The 19,465-nt window shown below is 40.3% G+C and overlaps 1 protein-coding gene across 1 annotated transcript in view; it reads right to left on the bottom strand.

Moving 5' to 3' along the window:
* usta (uronyl 2-sulfotransferase a) overlaps positions 1–13,992 on the bottom strand; it is a 57,458-nt gene extending 43,466 nt beyond the window's left edge. Inside the window, exon 1 of the mRNA XM_085372781.1 lies at positions 13,573–13,992. Within this exon, the coding sequence (XP_085228907.1) occupies positions 13,573–13,801 (229 nt within the window). The 5' untranslated portion in view covers positions 13,802–13,992. The remainder of the gene's footprint in view (positions 1–13,572) is intronic.
* Positions 13,993–19,465: the final 5,473 nt, after the last annotated feature.

Consider the following 19,465-nt stretch of genomic DNA (forward strand, 5'->3'; position numbering starts at 1 on the left):
ATTAAGCAATGGGTACCTCTCCATTAATGCACATTTGGTACAGATTGTCCGCAGCCGAATCACTGGTGTGGTATTAACTGTGTACATTTATTACCTCATTTTATTTTGAGGTCCTCATACTGTAATGGAGCATTTTTAGGTTTCTTCTGAAAAGAACGATCCCCCTTTCTACAACACTACATTTATCTGACAGCTGCAGCATACATAAAACACTACAACTGATTAAAAACCTGGAACAAAATAGAATAAAACTGTTGCACGTAACTGTAAAGGCAAAAATCTTTTATACTGGATACTACTGAATACTGTATACTAATAATGTCCTGTACAAGCTCTGAATAATACTTTCACCAGTTGGTGGCAAAAAAGAGTTAAACAGGAACTATCATGATTGAAAAAAAATGAAGTCGAAGTTAAGTGTCAAAAATGGCATTTCCTCAAACGGCTAATTATGGCTCCAAATTAGTCATAATACTAAAACGGAAACTACTCAAACTAGTAGGTAAGCTAATTATGGCTGTCTAAAAGGACAGCAGATCATGTGATCATCTGCCACCATCTCATCCTATCCTTTGTACTGTCAAACAAACTTTCTCTGTGGTTTACCTCCTGCATATTTAACATCCTTCGCTCAGTATATCCACTATCGCTCCTCTGCACATGTCCAAACCATCTCAGAGCTGACCTCACTTCCTCTTTGCTAATCCTCTGCACTTCCTCATTCATTTACTTTCCTCTCTCCATCCTCCTCTCTTTCATTTTCCCCACTCATCAAAGCACTCCTTCCATCTTCTCAGCTCACTCTCTTCACTTGTTAGTACATTTCCATCTATATCTTTAATCATCCTAACCTGCTGCCCATCTTTTCCAGCTCGATCTCTGTCTAGCCAATTGATACAAGTCATCTTCTTCTTCATCAGTGTCCACCCTCACACACACACCTGAGTAAAAGCCTTTGGCACCTCTCATTTTGCCGCAGCCCTAGACTTCCAGTACTCCTCTCTACGTTACAAGACATGAGAGGACAAAAAAGGGCAAAAGTTAACCTGCATGTTTTCAGTAACGCGCGTTTTTGGCTCATATGTAAAATAACTCAGACACAATGCTGTGTAACTCCGATGTAATGCCAAAGATAAAGCAAACGTACTTGGTCCTGCACTTCCACTTTTTTTCCACAATGTTTTCTATGTTTACCACTCACTAAAGTGCACTAGCCTACCATCTGTGAGTGCTGGCTCAGGCTAAGCCTGGCCTTAAAGATCAAGCTTCTCTTTAATTTGGCAATGTGGGCTGAGCTACGCTAGCTGGTGGTGAGTGGTTTTCTTCAGCCCTTCAAAAACACCTCATTAGAATTGAATGGCTAATTATAGAAAAGATGACACTAAGCTCCATGGTAAATGTGAAACAACCTGTTATGAAACGCACAAGTGAGAGACAGAAAATTTTTGAGGGTCGTCTTCGCTGTCGAGCAAAGAGGCTCAAACATATCTTTTGTGCTCCGAACCCAGACATAAATATACGCAAGTGCATTTGCAAAATTGTGGACATGATGACACTTCTTGACTTTCTGTAGACACACACAGACAAATCTTAAAAAAAAAACATGAATAAACAGTAACACACGCAGATGAATAGGCAAGCGACTGAATAGAGGATACAAGAGAGGTTTTGAAATTGCGTGGTTGAGGATGTAATGGAATTGCACATAGTGATTAGGGGCAAATGTTCCAGCTGGCAAGATCGCACGGCCGGTATACCCAGTGGCACATTTGTTTGTGTCGCACATGTCTACTGCAGTGTGCACTACAACACAGAAGTTGCATCTGTTTGCTGTCCAGGAAAGAATTTAGATGGAAGGTTTATGCAAACACTTCCACCAGAAGAGGGGTGAGTGGGGACTTGGAGTGATACATAACATTAAGATGGAGGCCAGAAATGTAAGAAAATGGAAAAAGCAAAGCAGGATTTGAGTGTTGCAATACCTCTGGTGAAAATTTGGGTGAAAAAATTAGAGTTTTTACAGATTGATGGATGGATTCAAAGGAATGGCAGGTCCAGCTGGCACAAATTCAGCACAGTCTAAACCAGACGGGTGCAGCAGCAGAGTGGTGGTGGGCCAAAAGACAGGCAAGTTGTTCTGGGCAGGTCAGTGGAAATGCTACACAACCAGGATCTGTGCCAATGAACCAGGCCAGACAAGTGATGGCTTTTTAAGGGATGTACCAACACAGTAAGTGTAAGAAGTAACACTAAATTATGAACAGCAACCCATTTAACTTCATACTGGATACATCCGAAACCTCTCTGGCTGGTTTTAAAAAGTAGACACCGTATAAACTATTACAATTTAGCCCATCACTTTCTCTTTTGCACACAGACACACAAACACTAGTCAGATACAAATCATCCCTCTCCAACCCTGTAATTAACACCTCTAACCACACCTGCTGATTGCTTTGTAGAAGCAATTCTGTGGGAAGAATAGGGACTCAACCTCAGTCTGGACTGTAAAACTGGACGGGAAAAAGAACAACTTCTTGGACGCTACGCGTTCTTGGATAAAGACTTTGTTAACTTTGTGTTGCTTTCACTCAAGATGTCTTTTTAAAACATCTGGAAAATGCGGTTTCCCCAGCGGAGCAGAACATTTGTACAGGGTTACAGCTACACTGCTACAGTACATCTCTGCTTTAGTACTTGAAAAAGCTGTTGTTTTGAGGGTAAACGTGACAACAGCGACAAAAGCGTCGACTCCTATAACGTCCAACTTTTTTGGAATTGTTTGATGAGAAGTTAGCTGTAATTTTTTTTGTACACTTGACTTCATATAAGCGGCAGGGAGGGTGTTGAAAGAAACAAAAATGTAATGAGGGACACTGGGACAGAGGTGGGTTTCAGAGGAGAACACATTCTGAGACAGAGGTGTGAGATTTGGCACAGGTGATGTTTGCTTTTCGCTGGGGACAACCACATTCCATATTGAGAATGCTTTTCGGGCTATGATCCTTCAAACGCTCTAAAATAATTGTATTTTCTTAGGATGATAACTGGACACATTATCGCATTTATTTCACCTGTTACGAGGTTTAAAAAAAGAAAAACAGCTGAGAGTGTCCAACAATTTGCAAAAACGAAAGTAAATGTAATAATGTGAGCATTAAAATGTGCGATTCTATAATAGCCCACTGAAAGCAGAACACACAGGTTTCACTTCGAGCTGTTTCAGTGGTAACAAACTGCGCTGTGTAACAATAACAACTTCTATGACCAAAATGTGTCAAAGTTTGTGCTTGTGGTTGTCTGTCTATTTCAGTCTCGTGTCTCTGATACAAAGTGACAAATTGAAATATAAACCAGCTACCTAAAGCTTTGTTCGGGTGGGGAGTGGAGGTTGTTACTAGAAGTGCTTGCTTGTGCATTAAGGTATGGAGTCTCGCTCTAAAAATTTTTTTTTAATACTCATCACAAATATATATATTTTTCTAGTTTCTGTGAGGAGTGGTTTTTTTTTTTTTTTCAAATATCAAGAATATAGAGGGAGAAAAGCTCATATTAAAGAAAGGGAGAAGCTGCTGGGCCGTGAAGTGGAATGAAATCGATAAAGTCAATATTTGCACCACTTGCACAGCAGTGAAATAACGGCATCGTCTACGTGACGTGTGGGTTTTTGTGCATATGTGTAGGACACCCTCACCTGTTTATATACAGTGCCTAACAAATGTATTAGACCATCTGTAAAAATAAGAACACGCAAATATTTTAGGAATACTACTTTAAAAAAGTTTGATAAAAAATAAAAATGACAGAATTCATGTTTTTATATCCAAATTTGAACTTGTACACTGGACTGGACAACATCGGTCACCTCAAGGCACTTTAATTTGTAATGTATTAGACCACCTGTGGCAATACAGTGAAAACACAATTAAAAATGATTTTGGTAAGATACAATAACATATTGTTTAATAATCCCAGAGTTGGGAAATTCCCATTGCTACAGCAGCAGAGTCCACAGGGCAGTAATAAACGGCAGGTAGCTACCACTATTGTTAATTTAGGGTGGTTGTGACAAAAAACCTTACGTAAATTTGTTAAGTACTGTATGTAACCAGTAACTGTAATAATATCAGCTTTATCTTTGTGTCAGGGTTTTGAAGTAGATGAAAGACTTCCTACAATCTTAAAAGCTAGAGGTTATAGAAAAGGCTAAATTGTGCTTTACGAAAGAAGTAAATTCTCACTAAATCCTTCAGCTGCCTGTAGTACATCGTTATTATAGACGTATTAATAAGTGCAGCTTTGAAGTCTCAAATATACTCAAAGATGACTTTTGCAAATAAACTGAATCTAGAAAACAGAAAAACCAGTTTAACTCCGCTGAACCTAAAAAGGGAAACAGGCTCCATAAAACTTGCAATGCAGTTCCCCAAAAGTGCATGTAGTGGTTTCAAGAACATGGGCTGGGCCCTCCCACTATATCTCCCCTGCTATATATTTAAGTCAGCTATTTTAAACTACTTCTTACTTTTTCCACTTCCATGAAATGAGGGTGGGCTGACCAAGATGTGGTAAGTTCACTCTGAGAAAAGTTAACCAGGCTTCCTTGATCTCACTGACCACCGGGCAAATATGTTTCTCTTTAACAAGTCCTGTTGCTTCTGGTAATGTGTTTCACACTCTCAGTCCAGTTGCTTGATAAAACTGGAAGATAATTGCTTGACTTTAGTGACCTGACGGACCTGCTGTTTGATCGGAAACGTATGTGGCCAGCTGGCAGAAACAAGTCCTCAACATTTCAGATGATCTGTGGCAATAAACTGGGGAATGTGGGGTTATTTACCACTCGCCAAAGTAAACAAAGAGACTTCCCAAATGGCTAACAACACCAGGACACAGAGATATGAGGAAGGGTGCAGCTTAAAAAATTCTCATGTAGCAGGGTGCAATTATTGTATTTCTATTTTTGACATGAAAGGACTTGGATTCAGATTAAAGGTCTTTTCTTTCTGAATGAACAGGGAGGAGTTGATTAAAGCCGGGAGCTCAGTTTACACGCTGTAAGCAGACACTTAATTCTCTCACAGGACCTCTATTTATTCGGTCAATGATGTTTTAAATTATGGGATATGCTGTGTGTAGTCACCTTTTTTCAAAAGCATGAGCCTGGGTACCACCCAGTGGCTCCGGGCCTTGAGCCACCCACCCATTCACACATCACCACAAGCACTACCATAAAAGTCAACACAGCCAGCCGTCATCAGTGACTTGGCAACCCTTTAAAACAAGACAAAGCTTTTTTGAGAGGATGTATTCTTGACTACACAGCATACAAACAAGTGAAACAAACAGAGTCCGTTTTATAAATGCTTATGGGGTATTTTCACATCATAAACTTAATAAACTTGAAGCAACCACTTTGCTTAGCTTCCTAGACGCTCTGTGAATGGGGGGAGACAGCTAGCTAGACTCTTTATATGACAGCGAATCCATCTACTAACACCACAACACATCAATAACTAAGAAGGTAGAACTAAAAACTACTTTCGGCTGCTCCTTAATTCACAAGTGGGTACCCATATGGAAAAGAAATAGTAAAAACTTATATGTGATTACTCATGAAAGTGGCCACTTTCATGAGTAAATCATATAAGGCTTACATGATTTACTCATGAAAGTGGCCACTTTCTCATTACTTTCATACATTGTTTTAGTAAGTATCCAAAACATACAAGTTTCATTATATAATTTTTCAAGTGATCTTATATCTATTTTCACTCGTATATGCTTTTCATACAAGTTTCACACAAGACAGATACAAACTTTATAAGATTTATAAATAGCTTTTCCATATGGGTAGCTCCACATGTTTTGATTTGGCAGATTTTTGCACTAGATGCCCTTCCTGATGCAACCCCAAAGGGGTTTGGTTTGAATTTCCTCCCGGGAAGCCGCAGATATGCTTGAAGCACGTGGCCCTTGACAGTGGTGTTGGGGATGTGGCCCTTGACAGCCCTTTTATACTTGCTGCTAAGCAAAGCAGAAGAAGAAGAGGCAACATACAGAAAGTATGCTACTCCGATGAAACATAAATGAGATGCAGCAGATCAAGAAGGAGGGAATTTTCCTTTGAGCTGGTACAAATGATGGTGGCCCTTTTGTCGTTTGCACGAGGGAGACTTCAGTGAAGGCTAGTTAAAGCCAGTAGGTCCTCCAGCTCTTTCATTTAGCATATGAGTCAGGCATGCTGTGCACATCGGGTTACCAAAACTTTGGATATGCATGACAAACGCCACTGACAGGCCTAAAAATGCCACTCTAGTGACAAGCGTGAGTGCCAGCACATTTACGGCTCAATAATCAGAAAATATCGTCTAGTTTTACAAACCATGGGGAAAGGGTTCATACAATTGAAGACTAAAGTTAGTAGCATGCACTAATTGCTGCATGATATATGCAGAAAAAGCAGGAAAGCAACTGCAAAATACCCACTCAATTTACTGAAACATCACTGAAAACAGCATTACAGAAACAGTTTAACTGGACACATCCCAAGTTTGTAGAACAAATTTCATGTTTTTCTTCAGTGACATGCAAAAAGAAGAAGCACTGTACGCTCAGTAGTGCCGCGCAAAAACCCGATCACAAACCATTGCCCACAAATTCATCTGGGATTTCTCTTCGGTTATAACCATCATTGCTCAGCAAGCCTTGAACAGCAGTTGCAGTTTAACAGCACTGGTACATTTGTAATGTTCTTTCCATCTGCTCTCTTTTCATGTGGCAAAAACAAATGCACTAATGAAAGATAATTACCCTGTGTTGTTTTAGTGTTTGCCTGTCTCTCTGGAGAGGGAGAGCAGTCTCTCAAGCGTGGAGATGCTAATTGGTAATGCTAATTGCTTCCATTATGTAATGACAGGGTCAACACAAATATTTTTTTCAAATGATTTCCTATCCTGAAAATTCAAAACACACAAAAAAAGATAATAGATTATCATCAATGCATGCCTAACGGAGTACTTGTAACAATCATAAAATAATAACTTAATGACTGCATGTCTTCATTGCGAACCCCTCTAATTTGAAGCACTGAAGCTTTTCCCCTTTGGTTTCCATTCAGTAAAAAAAGCCGATTATCCTTTATTGACCCTTAAACTCAGTTAGAATCTGGCGTGTTACAAAGCAGGTAAATACTCTACTCAGCAGGCAAGGCTGCTTGTTTTACCAACCCTAAGAAAATTATGGGCCATCTGATTGTTTTGGCATTTAAGTTGGATGTGCTGCCAGTTAGGGGTTATTTTGGGGTCTAGTGGAAGTAATGTGTAGTTTTTCTCAACACTTGAGTCCTGCAGTTAGAAGGAATACAGAGTAAGTAGACCAAGCTGTCCTGCCTTCACTTCCTAATGAGGCTTGTCAGGTGGAGGTGCTGGATGGATGCAAAATATTATTCTAAATATTGGATTATTTTGAGTCTTTAGCATTAAAAATAAATGTATGTCTGTGCTTGGGTTGGTAACCTCTGCTTATCTGCTGCACAAGTCAATAACAAAAATGAAAAGGTGTTAAGTAAAGAATTAAACCGGGAGCTCAAGCACCTTTCCACATCACCGATTTCACTTAGGCTCAAAGTGCACATCTGGCAACCCTGTTAGGCAGCTGAAAATGCTGACTGACAGCTTGACCAGCACTGGCCTGATTTTCACTCTATGTGACATTTGGTATACTGCCATGAAGCCTGGAGACTGTCACTTTGGGCAAAGAGTCAGTGCCAATAAATCTCTCATTTAAAAGTGCAAAATATGATTTAAATTTTAAAAAGAGCTTGTTTTTAATATCCTTTAATAGGAAGTGGGTGTATTTGTGTGACTACAGTGGCGAGTTTGCTCCAGAATTCACTTACATGACTGCCTCATTCAAAAAAAGCTTTTTAATGTGACTAACTTGTCAGCTTTTTCAGTATGAGTGTAAACATAAATGTGCATGCATGTGCATAAAATATATACTATTAACTGTGAACTATAAAATATTTAAATTCAAGCAGAAGGTGAGATTTGAAGTTAGAGGTCTGTAAAGGTCACCGGTGCAAAAGGTAAAGCGAAAAGGTTATTCTGATTAGGGCTGCCACAAACGATTATTTTGATAGTCGACTAGTCACCGATTATTTTTGCGATTAGTCGACTAATCAGATCATCATCCATTAGACGTAAAACTACAGCTTATTGCACCAGCAGCATCTGCTCTTATATAACTATCATTAGCTTACAGCTTTAAGTGTTTAAGGTCTGTGCTAACTAAAAATAAAGACAAGATGATAGTTTATTAAATTTTAATGAAATTTGCAGATTGTTTCGGTGAAGTTTAATAAACTCCTTGCTATTTAAAATATAACAGGACACTGGAGTATATTCTGGAGCATCTCACACTTCTGATAATCAGCTGTCTGCTTGACGTTTATTCAGCTGTGTAAAAACTATAACTTTAATCTCAGACAAACTGATTTACTCAGGAACAAATAAAATACTAAAAAAAAAAAAGCCAAACAATAACATTTTAAGTTATCTAAGTGACTCATATATATTTAACCAGAGTAGCGAAAGACGGCGGTGGGTTTGAAAACGATTTGCGGGGAGTCCGGTGTTCTCACGGCGCTAGTGAGCCTAGCCCCCGGCTCGCTAACGAGCTAGTGGGTAACAGATGTCTCCGAAAACGTCGGAGCGCTTTTGAAAATATGTGGTGTCCTGATAAACTGAGCAGATATTTGAGGTTTACACAGCTACATTCTCGCCTGAAAATATGTTAAACGTTTATTTTGTGACCCAGAAAGAATAATAAGAGTAACATTAAAACTAACTAGCTGCCGCCATTGTTGGAAACTGCGCTGGGCCGCGCTATGAATTCTGGGACACAGCTGCTTCTTCTTCTTCTTCTTCGGGGTTTAACGGTAGCTGACATCCTTGTACATGCAATGCTGCCATCTTCTGTTTCAGTCCGTTATTACACTCTTAAATCCTGCCACTTATTCCTGCGTCTTTTGTGATCGTACAAAGTTTCAAACGACGCGTCGACTATTAAATCAGTCGTCGACGATTTTGATAGTCGACGTAATCGTGACTAGTCGACAAATCGTGGCAGCCCTAATTCTGATGTGAAATAAAGGAATGATGAGCAGTTTAATGCATCTGATCTTTGACCACCAGAATATCAATGATGTAGTAGCTCATCTGGCAGGTTAATATAGTAGTGAAGCACAAAAAGAAAGTTGTAAGCTGTCATTGGTTCGCTGTACAAACCAATGAGAATTAAAATCCATGAAGAAGGCAGGAAGCCTCTCAATTAGACATATTCAAAACAAATTAATCTAATTTCACTGCAATCTGAGCAATACTCAGTGAGGAGAAGAGCATAAAAATTGGAAAAAGGATCCATTAGTTGGTCATTGTGTTCAATCTTCGCTAAAATCTGCTCAGCGCTCTAAGAAAAGTAGCTAATTTTGTGAATTGTGGAGGGAGGGATGGATGGATAGACACACTGATGGACGACAGAGGCCTCGCCATCTCATTAACTTCCAGACTTACTTACAACAATTACTCCATTAATGGATTCACACCTCAAACTCCATCATTTATTTTAGAAAATAATAAGCATACAATAATATAAGTAGAGCAATAGAAAATAAAGGTAAGCACAATATATCACCAAACTGCTATTTGTTTATTTCCCGTACTAGAATCTAATTAATTCAGTTTAGTTTAACTTTGTTATCACCCACACTAGTCTGGTCCACCCCACAGTTTAAGCACCTCTACATTAGCGGTTTCAGCCCTGTTAAGGTATGTAAGACACAGTGTTATACTCGTTGTGTATTATTCATGAGTCTGTAGGAGGTCGAGGAACAGTATGTGTTCTTCCCTTTCTCTCTCTGCAGCAATTCCCAACTCATCCTCCCTGAATTTATTATATACATATAAAGTTTGTGTCACTACACCTACTAAGCGTTGACCAGCCAAACTAAACTTTATTTGAATTCACTTAAAAAGTTTGCTTTGAACCACTTCCTGGCCAGCAAAGGTGCAAACATGACACAAACTGAAGGGAGGCCGAGCGACCCTAAAGCTTCTTCTGTGTCTACGCATACTTGTCTAATCCCTAATACCGCCCCAGAGTCTCCAACTTGGACACTTTACTGGCCCGTTTCTGAAAAGTTAAATTTACGTGTGTGTGTTTTAAAAAGGTTAAAGGGTTCTTTTGAGAAGCAGAGCAAAGTTAGTGGTGAAAGACTCCCAGCCACATCAAGTTCAGCATTTATGATTCATGGCAAGAAGACTGGGGGCTATAACAACACACAAACACTTAGAAAGACGTGCATACTTAAATGTTGCTTAAAAGTCCATTAAATCGAAATATATGTTAAAGGAGTAAGTGCACCATGTATTGAGTAAGAGCACAGTTAAAGAGGACATTTTGCTTCGCTCTGTTTTGCTGTCTCAGCTCCAAGCACTTAAAAATATGGCATAAAATATGAAGAACGCTTCTTTCCCAGTCGTTGAAACTTTGTTGTAACTTTTCATTTATATACAGATTTTTGCCACACAGACGTGTCCATACACCCCCTGGCAAGAAGAGGCATTTTCTGGCAAGGTAGCTGGGTCAGCATACAGTTTATGAGCAAAGGAGGGAAAGACAGACACGAGAAAGTGTTAGACAAGGTCAGCGAGTGTGAACGCACAGTGGTGAGCAGGCTGTAAATTCAGCAGGTTTAAAGGTCTGCACGGCAGTTTAGTTACTGCGACTATACGGCATGTTGAGTGACATCCTCATCCACCGACCTCCCCACCGAGCCAAACAAAACAAGGTCTGTTCCCTACCGGCAACATCTGACTGAGAGAAACCCACACACCTATCACACAATCACACTAAATCAAGCTGCCAACCTCCACGTGCACGCCCACACTCACCCACCTCAACAGGATTCCTCACCTTCATCTTGGCACAGCGCAGCCAAAAGTAACACAAGTTAGGTCACACGTGTGTTTAACGAGGCACAGCAACAGACATAAAGTATCTCTTCATCAGAGAAAATGTGGTGCATTAGTTAGAAATGCCAACGCCAGGCTTAGAGCTATTATATTAAAAGTAATTGATTTATTTTATTCACTAGAAGGAGGCATTTATTTTAAAGGTCTGCTTCTCCTCATAATTCTGGTGATTTGTGAAGTTTCCCCTTATACAGTTTTTGGAGCTTGCATCTGGGTTCTGAATAACAGACACAACAAACTAAGAGTGAAGACTGTGTGAGCTCTTTGTGAAAATGACTTTCCTATGAACCTGTTCAAAGCAGTCCCAATCACAGGAGTATTTTGTACCGTCCCTCCTTTATCCTAGATTTCTTCCTTCCACGGTCTCTCCCTCAAGACCACTCACACTTCAGAACAGAGACAATGAGCAGACCACATCTCAAGCTCTTTCACACACCAGCCCAACTGGATTTCTCTTTCTACAGCTGTTTTACATGCAACAAAGTTACCTGAAATGTGTCACAAACCTGCTGACTCAGACTCAGGAAACAAAACAACATCAAAAAAGGCTTTAACTTTATATGATCGATTTGACCCTGTCACAACTTTCAGCTACAAAGTCGTTCTTCATTGCCTCAGCATCATAATAAATGCAGACGATTAGTCATCCACATCCCAGTTGAGGTGCTACACTGTGGCGCTGTTACATAAAGAAAAACCCTCCCGAACTCCATACACTACAGTGGAGTCACTGTTTAACAAGGCTCAGGTCCACAGGGTCTCTGTGTAGAGATGCTGTGGAGATCAATCGTGGAGGTGGGAGCAGAGACTAGATTTTCTAGAGGGATTCCTCATCCTGGTCCACAAGGCTGAGTGTCAATGGCTTATGCCCTATAAGCCATTAACACTCAGCCTTGTGGACCAAATTATACATTTCTTTTTTCCTAATGGTGTTTTGATGTAATTTGCTTGCTTGCTCGTCTGTGGTAATAGCACATACATCTGCCCCATCATCAGCCTAGGCATATCAGTGTATTTGTTCAGAATAGAGCACTTCTTAGAAGCAGTACTGCAGTAAGGAAGCTATCTCACCATGCATGCATTAGCTTTGTGCAAGTACTTTAAAATAAAATAAACTGGTGTTGACTGCCATGATTTCTAGATTGCATTATTAGGCTCCAAAGTTGAATGTTCTGCAGTGTGAACTTTTAATATTTTAGCACTCTTCAAAAAAAAAAGGTAAAACGTTCTATTTTAGGAATCTGTGCTTATGCTTTGAATGAAATCCAAGTTATTTTTGACAATATTGTGCAGCTTTAGTCTGCCTATGTATTTGTATGCCAGTCGGTTAGACTGTGTGCTTGTGTGTGTCTACAGGAAACCAATCTGACCCAGGGGATTAGTAGCTGACCTGGAAAGTGACTCTCATTCTGTTCCAGATGTTTATCACGTGATAAAAGGTTAGCCCCCTGTGAGAAATAGGTAGAAATGCAACCTAATTTTTTCAAGACACAGGCCGTGTTCTCGCTGGAAAATCACCTTTGCATCTGATTCTGTTTAGGGTATCAAAGAGGTTGAAGTCACAAGATCAGACTTGTACAAGCAGACACTGCCTTTTGACTCTTGACAGATCTTATCCTAGAGGCTGACACTCAGACATATGTCTATGGCAGATGTGGCCACAAATGGGCTCTTTTTCACACACACAGTAGACTTTATCCACTTTACCGTAGTTAAGATCCAGTGCACTGTAATGACAGAAATATAGCTGCCAAGTAATGTTAAAATATATCTATATAAATATTTAAAAATAATCCCTTCAGGCCAGAATATTTTAAATTGGAAACCTGCCTGACATTAAAAAACTGGCAACACTGTAGCGTGCTTTTTATTAAAACAACCACAGATGCACTCTAGGCTTTAAATAACCGCATAAATTCAGCCTTTCACCCCTCGTTCAACCGGTGCAAGCCGTGCGTAATGAGAGCTGCGCGGCTGGAGCGCACCAGCTGGCTGTACAAGAAGAGGCGTCAGTCTTCAGCATGAATCCTAACAGTTGCTAAGTTCTAGTTGCCATAACACCTCTCAATCATGCTCTTAGAACTCACAGCGGCGTAAAGGTGACGATAAATACCCCAGGTTTAGGTGGTTAAACAAAATGAGTGAAAAAATTTCACATTTTTTCACACATCTTTGTAGACTGACGGGATGATATTGACTCGGGATGATACACAGCTGTGTATATGCAATAGTTAGTGTCTGCATTGATATTAAAATGTGGGGGTCTTTTTGGGTTTAAAACAAACTTCACATGGATAAATTAACACTTAGAAATAAGCACGAGAGAAAATCGGTTTCGTCCACCTGGGCTGAATGAGGTTGAGGAGACGATGTGGCCTCCGGTGGGTTTCATGAAAGAGACCCTTTCCATTTTTGATAAACGTTTCTTAATAACTCCTACCGATAAAAAAAATGTCCAGACGCGGAGAGCAACTTCTTACTATTATTTTGATAACGACCTTCAGGAAGGAGGGTTTTTTTAAGGAAAAGTTCTTACCGAGATACTGTCTGATGTCTAGCAGGATTTTAGGAGGTCCTCCGTTCAGCTGGTAAAATAGGGAGCCGAAACAGAAGAGAAACAGCGTAGCCATGCAGACCCCATAACCTCGGAGAGAAAATCGCAACGGTAAAACAGAGAGTAAGCTGTACTTTCTGCTGTTTCGCTCTCTAATGTGGTTGGTAGACTGGCTATGGCTGTGAAGGGCACTGCTGTTGAAATTCTTCATCCTCTTCTCCTCACAAAGCGCTGCGGAAAGTCACCCATTCGCATGCGGAAAGTGAAACTTGTCGCTTTGAGATCATTTGAGTGAGACGGACAGTTAACTGGAGACGCGCTGGCACCCAGATCTTCTCCGCTGCTGGAACCACGGGGCTGTTTTTTGCGTACAGCGTTTCGCTTCTGCTCGCTCCTGCTCGCTGGATGACTGCTCCTTCCTTCCGTCCTCCCAGCCGAGTTAAGGGTCCATCCTTCTGCTCAGAGTCTGGGTGTCAGATTACTAAACGTGGAAATCAGAAAAACTTCCACTTCACACAGGATTTGGTTTGGATTGCAGTGCGTAAAACAGCGTCGCCTAAAGGCCAGGGAGCGGACTCTCATATGATATCGGTGGAAACGAGTCAATTATCATGCAGCAGCTTTTTTTTAAAAAAATAATCGTAGTTCTGTAATTTGTGTTTACAGAAAATTTTGAAAAAAAAGGCTTTAAAAAACAGACGGAAAAGTTTATATTCTCTGATAAAACGGTCATTACTCGGAAAAAGCTTAAAATTGTCTTATCACCAAATGAAAAGGAAGTATTTGTCTGATAAATGTTAAAAAGAAGCTACCGAGTAAGTTTATCTGCTCACCCCTCGTGTGTGTGTATGTCGTAACTTTCTCTTTCCCCCTCAGGCCTGTTGTTAGAAGCTTTGCTTTCCACAGCACAGCCAGAACCCACCATTACACTACACCTGTACTTAGGAGGCCATTCAAAACAGTAACTATTTCCTTGACAGCTACACAGGAGCTGTGACAACAATTTGACTCCACAGGGCAAATGTAATAAAGAGGAATAGAGAAAAAACTGTGCGCACACTGAAATGAACAGCATAATGCAAGCTAGACACAAAAATAAGGAATTTAGTCAAAATCTGCCATACAGCACAGAAGTTTATTTCATGGTACTACAGTATGGAAAGCACTGAGGACACCACAGTACCTCAGGCGTAGTCTAATTAGAATTACTGGACATGGCTCCAAAAGTCTTCTCCTTTTGATGTGTTTCAAGTCTCACATGCACCAAGAGGAAGCTCATAGTCTGCAAGGCCACTGCGAATGTTTCAGATGTTGGTCATTTAGATGTGTTTACTTTTAAGCCATCTTAACTTTAAAAGACTACTATGAAGATACTATAAAGATATTACTGACCAACTCTGTGTTGGTCAGTAATATCTTTGGACTGTAGTACTACTGACGTTTCTTTGAGTTTGCGCTTTAACATAGATGCACTGTGCATCTGCGAACCAAGCTGTGACTCCTCAAAGATTTGTGTGAACTATACAGATTAGTAAAAGCTTGAAAAATACCAAGAGGAACAGAAAATGAACTTCAGTTTTGCACAACAAACCTTGTGGTGGTGGAGTTATTTAAATCAATATCGACCTCTTTTATGGGATAAACGGTGCAAACAAATTTAATGATGGATTAAAGTATTGCATTGTCTTCAATGTATCACTGTGTTTTGTAGAATCTTGGGATAATGAGGACACCTCTCAGTCTCATGGGACTAAATTTGCTGGTGGTTCCTGCTTTTGATGAAGTCCACAATGATCCAGTCACACTCGTTGGTCACTTTATTATGTAAACCTTGCTAATACTGACTTGCACCCCTTGCACCTCCAAAGTTCAAAACACACCTCAGAGATTTTGGTCTATACTGGCATGAGGAAATCACACATCTGATTTCGTCATGTCAGTTCTCAGTCATCCAGGTCGTGGTAGTCTAAGGAGCTTGGAAAGAAAGCGACTGGACCTTTTGAAGTTCCTTGAACTTTCAAAAAACTTAAAGACGAGTTGCTTTCTTTCCAAGCTCCTAGAATAGCACAGTTGCAGACATGCCAGCTACACATCCATCATGTGAATCCTCCATTCCACCACATTCCAAAGGTGATCTACTGGATTTAGATCTCGTAACTGTGGAGGCCATTAGAGTGAAGTGAACTCATTCTCATGTTCAAGAAACCAGTTTAAGATGATTTGAACCATCACATATTTTTGATCTTGTCCATCTTGAAGGAAATGCTTGTTTAGCTGCGTTTTCACTCCGAAGAAAGATAGATATGAGCCGAGATAAAAGCCATGCAAGTAAAATCGACTCCCAAATGGCGCATGCAGTCATCGACAGGGATGGGGGGGGGGACATATAACCAAACCAGGGTTTACACTCTGCTCTTTATCCATTTGTGACTCCTCAACATGAATAAGACTGGAAAACCTCAGTGCGCTTTCGCTGTCAACAGCTGCACTGCAACAAAGGCTAGACAGACTGCCTGCAGAACAAATTTGCTTTGGATCTTGTTGTCATGAGCTGATGTGTGTATAGTTTTTGAAATGAGGCATTATGAGCCAGACAAAAGACACTGTTTCTAAGCTCCTTGTCTTTACAGAGTTCTGCCAACTGAGCCTTTGGCATTATAGTATCTACATGAGGTTATTCAGATCTGCCAATTCCAAACATGATAACAGATCATCTCTTGCCTCTTTATTAGTTTTCTGTGGCACAAGCAAGTTCTCTAAAAACAAAATGCGCTCAGTACAGTGCAAGTCTTGGGTCTTTGGTTTTTTTAGGTTATTGTTTTAATATATATTTAAAACAGATCTCAACAGTCCAGCACACAGGCCCAAAGCCAGTGTATAGCTTACACATAGCTTTCCACTACTTTGCCTTTGTGGGTACAGCTGTATAGTTGCAATGAGCAGGCCACAGTCATTGCAAGAAACAGTTTATTATATTTCAGAATAACAAATAGTTATGGACATTGCTTTTGTTGTTTCAATACACAGGCAAATCTGTATGGACAATCATTAGGTAGATGAAAACCAAATAAAATTATTTGTACACATATTTTACAATACATACTGTCGCTCCTTACTGGCTAAAGCAATATGCATTACGCAGGAAGGTATTGCTATTCATATAATACAGCTAATTACAAGATGACATGAAAAAAAAAAAGCAAAAAATAAGTTATTTAAATATCAATTACATATACAGAATGTGCAACTTCTGCTAAGCATTTCATATATGTAATTAAGAATTTAGTAAACAATAACGTGGCGCACAGCGTGACGTGGAAAAGGCACATACCTTTAACGTTGCGTGACGAACTCAGTATTCCTCATCCACACATAAACCCAAAAAAGGAGTTTTAAAAAAATCTGTTTTCGTTGATTCCAAACGCCGTTTACGTGTGGACGAAACAGCTGCGTTTTCAAAATCACCCATGTAGGTGCGGACGCAGCGTAAAAGAGTTAGTAGTTTACTACCTGCAGATTACTTGTATTTGCTTAATTGTTTACTAAATGTTTGAGGTGTGAAAAAAACCGCAATGGAGCAAAATATGGGTGTGTGTGGTTGGAGGATGTGTGTGTGTGCGTGCGCGCGGGGGGTGGGGGGATATTTTTCTTGTAAAACGAAGGGGGGCCCAGCAAAAAAAGTTTGGGAACCACTGGATCAAAGTATTGCATTTTCTTCAATGTATCACTGTGTTTTGTAGAATCTTGGGATAATGAGGACACCTCTCAGTCTCATGGGACTAAATTTGCTGGTGGTTCCTGCTTTTGATGAAGTCCACAATGATCCAGTCACACTCGTTGGTCACTTTATTATGTAAACCTTGCTAATACTGACTTGCACCCCTTGCACCTCCAAAGTTCAAAACACACCTCAGAGATTTTGGTCTATACTGGCATGAGGAAATCACACATCTGATTTCTTCATGTCAGTTCTCAGTCATCCAGGTCGTGGTAGTCTAAGGAGCTTGGAAAGAAAGCGACTGGACCTTTTGAAGTTTCTTGAACTTTCAAAAAACTTAAAGACGAGTTGCTTTCTTTCCAAGCTCCTAGAATAGCACAGTTGCAGACATGCCAGCTACACATCCATCATGTGAATCCTCCATTCCACCACATTCCAAAGGTGATCTACTGGATTTAGATCTTGTGACTGTGGAGGCCATTAGAGTGAAGTGAACTCATTCTCATGTTCAAGAAACCAGTTTAAGATGATTTGAGCTTCGTGTAATAGCATGTTACCATGCTGGAAGTAGCCATCAGAAGATGGGTACGCTGTGGTGAGTAATGATACTCATGTCGGCTGTGGCTTTTAAAGAATGCTAAAATAGTACCAAAAGGCTCAAAGAGTGCCAAGGAAGTATTCCCTACACCAGGGGTGGGGAACTCCAGGCCTCAAGGGGCTGGTGTCCTGCAGGTTTTGGATGTCACCCTGGGTCAACACACCTGAATCAAATCATTAGTTTATTACCAGGTCTCTGAAGAACTTCAAGACATGTTGAGGAGGTAATTTAACCATTTAATCCAGCTGTGTTGGATCAAGGACACATCTAAAACCTGCAGGACACCAGCCCCTTGAGGCCTGGAGTTCCCCTGCCCTACACCATTACACCAGCAGCAGCAGCCTGAACTGTTGATACAAGGCATGACGGAGCCATGGTTTTATGTTTACTTTAAATCAAGAATCATCAGATCAGCCAATTTTTGGTGAACTTGTGTGAATTGTGGCCTGGATTTCTTGATCTTAGCTGACAGAAATGACACTCAGTTGGTCTTACACATGTTGTCTGTTCAGAGATGGTCTTCTGCACTTTAACAGTTTCTACTTATCAGCCCAAAGCAGTCTGGCTATCCTCTGACCTAAACAAGACATTTTTACCCAGAGAACTCTGCTCACCGGATATTTTCTATTATTAGGACCTATTGATGGTTATGTGAAAAAATCCCAGTAGAGCAGCAATTTCTGAATACTGCACACCTAAATACATTGATATGCTGACGCATAAGTGCATGGTTAGATGTGTACCTAATAAAATGGCCAATGAGGTATCATGTATGGTGGATTGTTCTATCAAGAATCCCTCAGGATCTTAGGGAGCTTTCATTATAGGCTGTGGCAAGATGAAGTTATACAGCATCCATTCAAAAGCTTGGAAAGAGAAGTGATTCAGAATAATGGCAAATCAGCTAAAGCAGACAAGGTTCACTGTAAACCTTTCCCCCTGAAATATGTCAGTTTCAATGAGCAGTGGTTCTTTCTGACATTGAGTCGGGTAGGCATAAAGTATAACTATAAGACTATAAAACTATAAGAGATTGTTGAACTGTTGCTGCTTATTTGTTGGAGGGTTTCTTTTGCAGCCATCACATATTTTTGATCTTATCCATCTTGAAGGAAATGCTTGTTTAGCTGCGTTTTCACTCCGAAGAAAGATAGACATGAGCCGAGATGACTGCCATGCAAGTAAAATCGACTCCCAAATGACGCATGCAGTCATCGACAGGGATGGGGGGGATGGGGGGGGACATATAACCAAACCGGGGTTTACACTCTGCTCTTTATCCATTTGTGACTCCTCAACATGAATAAGACTGGAAAACCTCAGTGCGCTTTCGCTGTCAACAGCTGCACTGCAACAAAGGCTAGACAGACTGCCTGCAGAACAAATTTGCTTTGGATCTTGTTGTCATGAGCTGATGTGTGTATAGTTTTTGAAATGAGGCATTATGAGCCAGACAAAAGACACTGTTTCTAAGCTCCTTGTCTTTACAGAGTTCTGCCAACTGAGCCTTTGGCATTATAGTATCTACACGAGGTTATTCAGATCTGCCAATTCCAAAC

This window comes from Diplotaxodon limnothrissa, linkage group LG15 (genome assembly GCF_057381915.1).
Source record: "Diplotaxodon limnothrissa isolate DT_005_m linkage group LG15, D_limnothrissa_male_GT1.1, whole genome shotgun sequence".
NCBI lineage: Eukaryota > Metazoa > Chordata > Actinopteri > Cichliformes > Cichlidae > Diplotaxodon > Diplotaxodon limnothrissa.